This window comes from Nansenia antarctica (genome assembly GCF_963989245.1).
Source record: "Nansenia antarctica genome assembly, chromosome: 3".
Lineage (NCBI taxonomy): Eukaryota > Metazoa > Chordata > Actinopteri > Argentiniformes > Microstomatidae > Nansenia > Nansenia antarctica.
In genome coordinates, this window is record NC_137688.1 from 78,670,304 (window position 1) to 78,680,641 (window position 10,338).

The window sequence follows — 10,338 nt, forward strand, 5'->3', positions numbered from 1 at the left end:
TTCCAACAACCTCCAATAGTCCCGGAACACAGTCAACGCTAGCTGATGTGGTTCTACCTACATGGACTGGAAAATGTCCTTTCTGCCACAAGACTTTCAGAAGGAATAAGTATTTGAAGGTGCATCTGAGACGCCATGGCCAACAGGGAGCCTTCAGGTGCACTCAATGTTCTAGGTACTTTGCTCGTAGCAATGAATTGAGAAATCACCAGGCCAGTAAACGAGGTTGTGGCCCAATGCGCCGTAATTATTTAACCAATTATACAAGAGACGAGTCTCAGGAGGACACTCCACTCTTCTCTTGCCCCCATTGTAACAATCGGTACAAGAGTGACGGAAGGCTAAAAACACACATGGCATGCCACAATACAAAGGGCATCCCTTGTAAATATTGTGGCAAAATGTTTGCAGAGAAAAGGCAATTAACCAAACATATATTTGTGAACCATAGAAGGAAGCGGTATCTGTGTGACACATGTGGTAAGGATTACAAAAGTTTAGCTTATTTGGAAATACACTTGCGAGTTCACACAGGAGAACGACCATACCCTTGCGCACAATGTGGCAAATGTTTTTCTTCTAAGAATGGTCTGAAAGAACATCAGTACTCACATGGAGGAGAGCGGCCATATGCATGCACTTTGTGCCAAGCACGCTGCGTCAGTAACACCAGATTAAAACTTCATATGGAGGTCCACACAAGGGAGAAGGCTTTTAAGTGTCATTGTGGAAAGGCATTTAGAGCGAAATCTTCTTTTAAAACTCATCAGAAGAACAATGGATGTTCTTCCCTGATCTGACAAAAGCAGGCAAGGAGAAGCGAGATGAATTCAAGGACATTAAACAGACCCTCTTTGAAAAAAAAAATCCAAGTTCTCCCTTCTGTACCCAGCCCGCCTCCGAGTTGACTATGATACTGGGAGAAAATACTTTGACACTTCAGCGAGCGCTCAAACTGACTTCAACCAGAGGTACCCGAACGAGGAGGGTCTTGGTTGAGCTCTGATAGCCTGCATTGACTGAGCTGTGACAACAAGGTAACGAATTTACATTTGAATGAGTGGACACAACGGACCAAGATAGCCTACTTGGTCATTTTGTTTCTTTACTTTTGTCCCAACTACTGTTTATAAATAGCCTATGTTTGTTTTCAACGCAGTTCATTTGTATCATAATAGAAACCCGATTGGGCGCTACAATGCTGATTTGATTTCGGGGTCGAGAGAGGACTGGGGTGGGGGGAGTTGAATATAGCCTACTATTTGAATGTTACAAGCATTAAGTTGATATCTCTTGTTGTCTGTTTTCCTCTCTTTATTATTATTAGAATGTTACAAGCATTAAGTTGATATCTCTTGTTGTCTGTTTTCCTCTCTTTATTATTATTTGAATGTTACAAGCATTAAGTTGATATCTCTTGTTGTCTGTTTTCCTCTCTTTATTATTATTTAGTTGATATTTTTTACTGTTTATTTTCCTCTTTTTATTATTATTTTCCTCGGGAGCCTCTCGGTAAGGAGAGAAGTGTTTCACTATATGCAGCGGAAGAGCTCTATACTAGAGGAGCCCTGCAGTTCCCACCATATGGAAGTGGGAACATTGGGGAGGTGGAGAGGGGGGGTGGGAGGGGGGATGGGTTTGTTATATGTAAGCATACACCATTATCATTCTTCTTTATGTTCATGGAGTACTTTCTTTGTTTGCTATTTTGTTTGCCTCTTACCATTTTTTTATTTGTTTCTTCCTTATGTAAGTTATTTCTACACTTCCTTATTTCTACATTTCCTTCATTTGTTTTTCACCTCTGTAAGCTATTTCTACATCTCTTTATGTAGGCCTCTTCATCTCTTGCTCAGAGTGCGACCCCTAGTGGTTAACCACCTACACATAAAAGGCTTAAATGACCAATCAAGGCTTTTTAAGTACTGCTAGTTCTTCAGATTTTTGAGTTGGAATATTAAGGGAGCTGGACACCAAATAAAATATCCTGAATATTGAGGAGATCAATCAAATAGAATAATTTCAAAAAAAGTATTTAGTGCAAATTAGATTCCTCATCAAGTATTCATGGTCATTCTAGGCATTATGCTAACACAGGCAGGCTAAAGGCTAACTTTAACTCAAAATGTCCACCCTGTTAGTGTCCACCCTGTTATGTGTCCACTCTGTTCTGGAGACACTCGCCCTATTCAACTACAGAGGGTATTCTAAATAAAATAAAATGTAGGTGCCTGAGCTCGACCACTATGTTTTTCAGCAAGCTAGATATGTCCTTTATATAATAGAACATTAAAATATAGATAAATCAACAATTAAATTTTTTAGTCCAAATGGCACCGTATAAAAAAAAATGACCCTACAACGCCATTATTGTAAACATGAGGGTGATGACGATGCTGACGGTGAAAAAGATGTGACACTACCTGTGTTTGTGTGTGCTTTTTTATTCTTTTTTTTTTTTTTACTGCAATACAATACTAGGCAAATTTAGAGAACCTTTAGCAAATAGCATTAAACAACACAGTAACACTATTGCTCAACAGTATCATCAGCAACAACAAATATTCCTGCCTTTGAAATCTTCAAAATAAAAACCCTTTGAAGTAGCCAACAGAACACAACTGTGTCGAAAGGAATCATCTCCCTCAAATGAGTGTAAAATCTAAAGCTATCACATTAACAACATTCAATTCCATTGAATCTAACGGCTTGTTACAAGTAGGAACTAGACCAGGTGGAACAGCAGTGGCCTTCTCCTCAGTCTGGGGTTGGTTTCTGATGTTCCTCCTCAAAGGCTTTCCCCATCTCCGTGTAATAGTCCAGGGCCTTGTGTACTGGATCAATGATATGTTGCTAAGAAACATTGGTATGAGAAAGAGTGTCTAATAAGTTACTCGAAAGAAGAGTTTTTCCAGGCAGTTTAGAAAAACGTTGCCTGTAATGCTAGATTAGTAAGTAAGTAAGTAAGTAAAGCTTTATTTATATAGCGCCTTTCGTACATGAAATGCAACTCAAAGCGCTTTACAATAGAATACAATAGATTGTGTCATTTCGCTTTCTTGACCCAAGTTTTCACATTCAGTATCACATTCACTTTTTATGATTGTTAACATTTGCACACCCTGCACATCCACTGTTAATGAAATGAAGATAGAGCATCAATGGACCTGGGTGCATGGTTACTGAGTGCCATGCACAGGGTTCCCACACCTTCTGAAACATCAAATTCAAGCACCTTTCAAGGACTCAATTCCTTCAAATTCAAGGGCCCACCACGGCATAGTTTGAGACAGATCTAGATGAGAATGTATATAATAGGAATGACCGTGAACGGTTTTCAAATCTAACGGCGTTTTGTCGGTTTAAAATCTAGCTAACTAATTAACCTTAGTAACTAGTATGGTTGTTTTATTCCCTTCTACATGTTACCTATTATTATTTTCGAGAGAGAGAGAGAGAGAGAGAGAGAGAGAGAGAGAGAGAGAGAGAGAGAGAGAGAGAGAGAGAGAGAGAGAGAGAGAGGGGAATTCAAGCACTTTCAATGTAGATTTGTTTTCATTTTCTTTTCTCAAATTCACAAACTTTCAAGGATTTCAAGGACCTGTGGGAACCCTGCATGTATAGTGCATAGTGCTCACCTCCAGACAGGGGAACAGGTTGGACAGCTCAGTGTAGAGGGGGAACAGTACAAAGCGAATGAAACCGGTCTGAGAGGACGGTTTGGACACCTTATCCCTGTCCATGAACGGGGTTACAGGAAGGCCCTTCAACTTCTCCATGTCACTCTGCAATCAGGGGAGGCAGAGCGACAATACAGTTTAAATAGTAATAGTAAGTGAAATAAATGGATCTTTGAAGATTACAGCCTGCAAAACAACTACTGCTGTCCCTATACCTTTAAAAAAATATCGTCCATCTTTAGTCCATCTCATTTTCCGGGCTTGCTCAAGTTCAAACTGCACGGCCCTCTGGAGTACAGCAACACACATTTGTTTCTCTGCAAGTAGGAGGTTTCTTTCGAACACCTGTCTCCTCTCCTCTTCTCTCCCCTCCTCTCCTCTCCTCTCCTCTCCTCTCCTCTCCTCTCCTCTCCTCTCCTCTCCTCTCCTCTCCTCTCCTCTCCCCTCCTCTTCTCTCCCTCCCCTCCTCTCCTCTCCTTTCCCCTCCTCTCCTCTACCCTCCTCTTCTCACCCCTCCTCTCCTCTCCTCTCCCCTCCTCTCCTCACTCCCCCGGAAAAAGACGGAAACATTTGATGTTCATGGAAAAACTACTACTTTCTTGTAAAAATCTGCCAATTTGCATAATGATTTTCAGATCACCTGATGGAAGAACTCCTGCAGCAGACAGTCCAGCCACGGCTCCGCCACGTCCACGGGCCGGGCCTCGTTGGAGATGTCGCTCACCTTGATCAGAATCTTCATGAGCTGTAGGGACGCACAGGAAACAATTAATTCATCAAGTAAGTAATTAATAATAATAATAATAATAATAGTAATACATTAGACGTATATAGCGCTTTTCTAGACACTCACACGCTTTACAAACTGAAAAGATCGAGTAGTAATAATAAAAAGACACAAAAAATAAATAAAAGAAAGTATAGGGGCCTAATTATGGTAGTGCTGGGGACACATGGGAAGGGGAGGGGGAGAGGGTTGGTTGGGGAGGGCGTTCGTAATAGACAGTATAAGGTTAATAGGTAATTGTATACGCTATGGTTCTTCTTCTCCCTGAGTAGGCTTCACTTACCACATCCTTGTGGTCTTTGTCACTGAAGTCAAACACCGGTAACATGGCCTTGAACTTGAACAGGATCTCATTGTGCTTTGCCATGTCAGTGGCAAGAATACACCTGAAAACAGATGTCTATGCATTTTTAAGATTTCAGAGCCAAAAAAATAAATAAAGTGAAACACATCTATGTCTAATGGTGGTATGTAGAATATCAGCTAGTTTTTCTACGTGTTAACTATTGAGATGAACCATTAAATGAGATTGAGAGAACCATTTCAACTCTTACTTTATCATGCCCTTCCTTATTCTTTTGTACTGCTCACTTGTAAGGTTTCTAAAGATGTTACTCTCTGTCTGCAAAATAAGTAACATTGACATAGCTTTACTAGAAAGAATCATTGGATGAAAACAATTATGCTTATGTATGCAGAGTTATACCTTTGCAAGGATTTCAAAAGCGATGGCACAATGATGATTCTCAAGGGGTGATATGTCGTTATATCTCAAGGCCAACTCTGTTTGAGCATTTATCTGAAAGATAAATCAGTATAGATTCTAGTATAACTAGGTCGTTCAAAGATCATGATATCCCTGTTTTTCATATTAATTAAGTCATATCATGTCTTGTTGTCTGCTTTGCTGTTGCTAGCAGTAACCATACTGCCATACAAAATAAGTGGAACACCAATGCAAAGTCACTTCACAGGGTTTGCTGCACTCAAAGGTTGAACTTTGTTGTCATTAGGTGAGCTTGCTTCAATTTATTTGAATTTCCTCTATTTATACATCTGTACATACCATACTGTACATAAGCTACCTTAAATGTACATAGCTCATAACTGTATATACCTCTAACTACCGTACTTGCCATACTGTCACTATCATTGTCATGTTTTATATCATGTTTTATGTCACTATTGGCACTTCTGGTTAGATGCTAAACTGCATTTCGTTGTCTGGTACTTGTACTCTGCAAATTACAATAAAATGTAATCTAATATAATCTAATCTAAATTACTATCCGATCCTCTTGTCACGTTATGAGCCATCATGGCAGTCATCATGTGGAAGGTTGTAGAGATGGGTTTGTGACTGGATTCACCTGGTAGGCGTTATTGTAGCCAGTGTGATCGAGGTCATGACAGAGAGCTGAGGTGAGCAAGATGAGGAGGTCAGTACTGTCCATTTTATTCTTCAGGTCTGTCAGCCAAATCAGTCCATACATCTGTCAGAGAGGAGATTTGGACAGAAAAGTATGGTACAGTAAAGTTGTCATCACCAGGAGGTATAGACATAGAGTGTGCGCACATATATACTGTACATTTAATTAAATAACACATATATCCAACAATAGGACAAACATGGGACAAAGCCCTTCCACCTCACCATCTGAGTGACACAGAAACAGTGCCTGAAGTTGTGAAAGGGGATGTTGTTGTAGTGGCAGTACACCTCATACAGGAAGTTCTGCAGCACCTCCAGCTCCATGTTGAACATCGACAGGAAGTCTAGATCTGTGTACATCACCTGCAGCAGCACCAGCATCTCTGCTTCCTCCCACTGCCTACCAGACACGGCAACAGTTAAATGGACTGCACTTATATAGCGCCTTTATCCAAAGCACTTTACAACGGCCTCTCATTCACCCATTCACACACACACATTCACACACCAATGGCGGCAAGCTACCATGCAAGGCGCCGGCCCGCTCACTGGGAGCAATTTGGGGTTCAGTGTCTTGCCCAAGGACACTTCGACATGTGGCCAGCCGGGGCTCGAACCGCCGATCTGCCAACCTTGCGATCATTAGACGGCGGCTCTACCCCCATGTGCCACAGCCGCCCCATAGTTCCCAATAACACAATAATAGAAACAAGGTCAGGATATGACAACACTGTGTACGTGTGGGGGGGTGGTGTAGAGAGCAGTGTAGAGTGACGATGCAGTAAACACTCACCAGTTGTTAAACATTGGAGTTCTGAGGTACTTCCTCACCTCCTCTGAGACCTCCAGGGAACTATAGGCACAGAAGAAGAACTTCACTTTCCTGTTCAAACCCTAACACCTGTACATTCCACAGAATGATATCCGTTTTCCAAACTGTTTCTGCATTCAACAATTCTCCATCATTGCCTTGCCAAATAGGTAAGACATCAAGTTGGTAAGAACTAAAATACGAAACAGACTGGCACTCATCTTACCATCATGACACATTCTTGAATTAATTAATTATTCATTAACTTGTGTTAAACAGTCCCTGTACACAGGGACAAAACAAGATAACATGAAGATAGTGAAGTCATGTCATGTTTTCAGAAATTATAGTATTCATAGTATACTAACCTAAATTAAGTAATCTAAAAAGTATAACCAAGGGCTTTCATAAAACCTTGATACAAATTTGAGCTTTTCAAAAAATGCCGGTTGAGAGAGGACGTTGGCGTTGCTTGTTCGCTGCTTCTCTGCCCGAAATCTAGGTGTAATTGCAGTATACGGAGTAGATTGTCCTACAAAGACACTTAGATTTAGATTTAGTAATATAAAAATTAATTAGACCCCTATACTATTTTCTTTTTGTTTCTTTTTATTATTACTACCCGATCTTTTCAGTTTGTAAAGCATCTTTGAGTGTCTAGAAAAGCGCAGCAAGTCTAATGTATTATTATTATAATTATAATAATTATTATAATTATTATTATTATACTGATACAGTTGGTTGATACTACAGTATACTGATAACGATGAGGGCCAGACAGTGAAGCAAGGTTACCTCATCTGGAGGAACTTGGCACGGACAGTCTGGCGCTCCTCTTGGGGGTTGGCTGGGGGCCTCTTGAAGAGGTTTAGGGAGGGTCTGTCTCTCCCCTCAGACTTGAGTAGGTGTGGGGAGGGTTTGTAGTATCTCTCCTCAGAATTGAGTAGGTCTAAGGAGGGTTTCCCTCTCCCAGACAGATCCTTGAAGAGACCCAGCCAGCTCAAGTGCTCCACACCCTGGCCATGTGAGGATGAAAACCATACTCACGTCCAATAAATAGAAAGGAAAAGACATACAGTATATGGAAAAAAACGGTTAAGCTATTGTCACAAACTGCTCATCCTGAGACATCTACTACCCCCCAGCACTGCGTATCCTGAGACACCCGCTTTTCCCCTTTACTGTGTCCCCTATTACTTCTACTGCCCCCCTTGTACTGTTTCTCTGTTCTATATATCTATATATCTATATATATATATAAATATATATATAAAATTAAAAAATTAAAAATAAAATAAATGTTTTCTTTCGATCAGTGAGACTGCCAATGGCCCCGGGCCTGAGCTAGATTACTCTTCCTGCTACGACTGGTGGATTGATGATTCACTTGCTTAGTGAAATGTATTGATTGTAAGTCGCTTTGGAATAAGGCGTCTGCTAAATGCCAAAAATGGAAATGTAAACAAAGAAATGCATTTTGGAGCATTGAACCAGTGTGTATTATCTTGCATTTCATATCATCGTACTTTGCACAGTATTTTTTGCACAATTGAAGCCACTGTAAAACCATCACTTTATCACTTTACCAATGTAGAGTTACTTAACTTACTTACGTTACTTATTATTATTATTATTATTATTATTATTATTATTATTATTATTATTGTGTTTTTGTATCTGAATACTGCAATGCCAATGTTGAGGAACCAACGCCTAAGAATGGTTACTCTTGTGTTCTTGTACAGTGAGATGTAATAAAAGTGATTCTGATTCTGATTCAAACAGCTTAACTCTTGATGTAGACCTTCACAACACAGTGTATATGATTCCAATACACAGCACATTATCTCTGTTATTGCAAAAGGACCTACTTTTCCCAAATTAAAATCGAACTTCATCTCACATGAGCTGTACCATATAGTATCATGTATGTTTATCAATGACAAACCTCAAGTTTCCTCTGGAATGAATCCACTTGGCTCTTTAACTCACAAACAATGCCTGGTATTGTCTCAGCCTCTGTAAAGACATCCCTCTCCAGGCCGTGTAGCCTGAGAGGCAGGAGGTCAGTGGAGGAATCGAAAACAAACAGAAAGAAGAGGTAGTTTGAATGAAATGCAAGCTGTAAAAATCGTCTTATTACCTTTTCTCCATTGTATCCAATTCTGATGTCATGGCCTGCCCTGTGCCTGTAGAGTAACACAAAACGTCCAATCCACATGATTACATACAGGGTGACTAGTCATTGTCGTTGAAAGGTAAACACACAGTACATAACTTTCTCTCTGGCTGAAGAACCTGCGGCCCCTAGGCATGGGCCTACTCTCCACCCCCCGCACCAACCTACGGACCTTCGGGGACAGAGCTTTCAGTGTGGCAGCTCCCACCCTCTGGAACTCTCTCCCCACAGTGAACCGCAATGCCCCTACCCTGGACACTTTCAAATCAGCCCTCAAAACCCACCTGTTCTCCAAGGCCTTTGGCACCTAGTCTAGTTTTGTCAATCTCGTTGCTTTGTTTTTCTGTTCTGTTCTGTCTGACTGTCTGTCTATGAAATCTGTTAAGCGTCCTTGGGTTTGAGAAAGGCGCTATATAAATCTAAGCTATTATTATTATTATTATTATTATTATTAGAGTTATTCTACAGTGGTAGAAAATACCTTGACGCTCACTATGATAATCTGAGGCCACCACCACCTCCAGGTTGTAGTAGGACTGGGGGTCGTTGGCGGCCAGTTGAGGGGAGATGTTGACGACGTTCCCCTTAGAATTGTACATCTTCAGGATGTCATGGGGACCTGCCTCCGCTGCTGCTCGAAAAAGATCTGTCGGCATATTCAACAAATACAATGAGGAAATGGTAGGCTAGCAACAACATTTCTTTCCCTAAAAAAACATGTTTTACCAACTGCTACCAACTACTAGTGGTTTCGGGTTTAACTGAACAGACCTGAGCCACTTCATCAATCAGCTATCTATCATAAGACGCCTTTATTTTAAACAATGACCCGATCCAGGGCTTTTTAAGTGCTAATGGCAGTGTCCGGCACTTTACAAATGGTTTATGAGCAGAATAGAGGATGCTTTGTTTAATTTATTAGTTTTGCACGTATAGCTTCAAAAGGCGTAGGGGTCATTCCATGTCAAATCAACAGACAAGAGAGGACATTCACCATCATCTCTGATTGTTCTGAAATGGTTTCACAGCAGAGTCACTCCCCATCCCCCTGTTCAGTTTCTCTACTCTACTGTATATTAACACCAACAACATAAACTAAATAGATAAATAAAAACTCTTCCTCCTTCTAGCATTATGACTGCCAATGGCCCCTGGGCCGAGCAAAGATTACTTTTCTTGCGATGACATAAATTATTCACTTACTTTAGACACATTTATTTGTTGTAACTCGCTTTGGATAAAGGCGTCTGCTAAATGCCCAAAATGTAAAGAAATGTAAAGTAACAGCGCTATATAGTGGACATAATCTAGTACTATCATGGGACATTAAACAAACATCAATGACTATTACCGTTCTTCAGGGAAGAATTACCAGATTAACCACATACTATAACATTAACATTACGTACTATAATAAAGAGACAAAACTAAGGAATTACTTAGAGAACT

The 10,338-nt window shown here is 40.5% G+C and overlaps 1 protein-coding gene across 1 annotated transcript; it reads right to left on the reverse strand.

Moving 5' to 3' along the window:
* Positions 1-2,757: 2,757 nt before the first annotated feature.
* LOC308154450 (high affinity cGMP-specific 3',5'-cyclic phosphodiesterase 9A-like) lies at positions 2,758-9,545 on the reverse strand (the record flags this gene model as incomplete). Its single annotated transcript, XM_080527610.1, has 11 exons — positions 2,758-2,853; positions 3,639-3,785; positions 4,321-4,425; positions 4,751-4,853; positions 5,022-5,089; positions 5,174-5,266; positions 5,838-5,960; positions 6,122-6,299; positions 6,693-6,752; positions 7,506-7,726; positions 9,408-9,545. 11 exons carry the CDS (start codon positions 9,543-9,545, stop codon positions 2,758-2,760), a joined length of 1,332 nt encoding a protein of 443 aa, XP_080383736.1.
* Between the last annotated feature and the right edge of the window lie 793 nt (positions 9,546-10,338).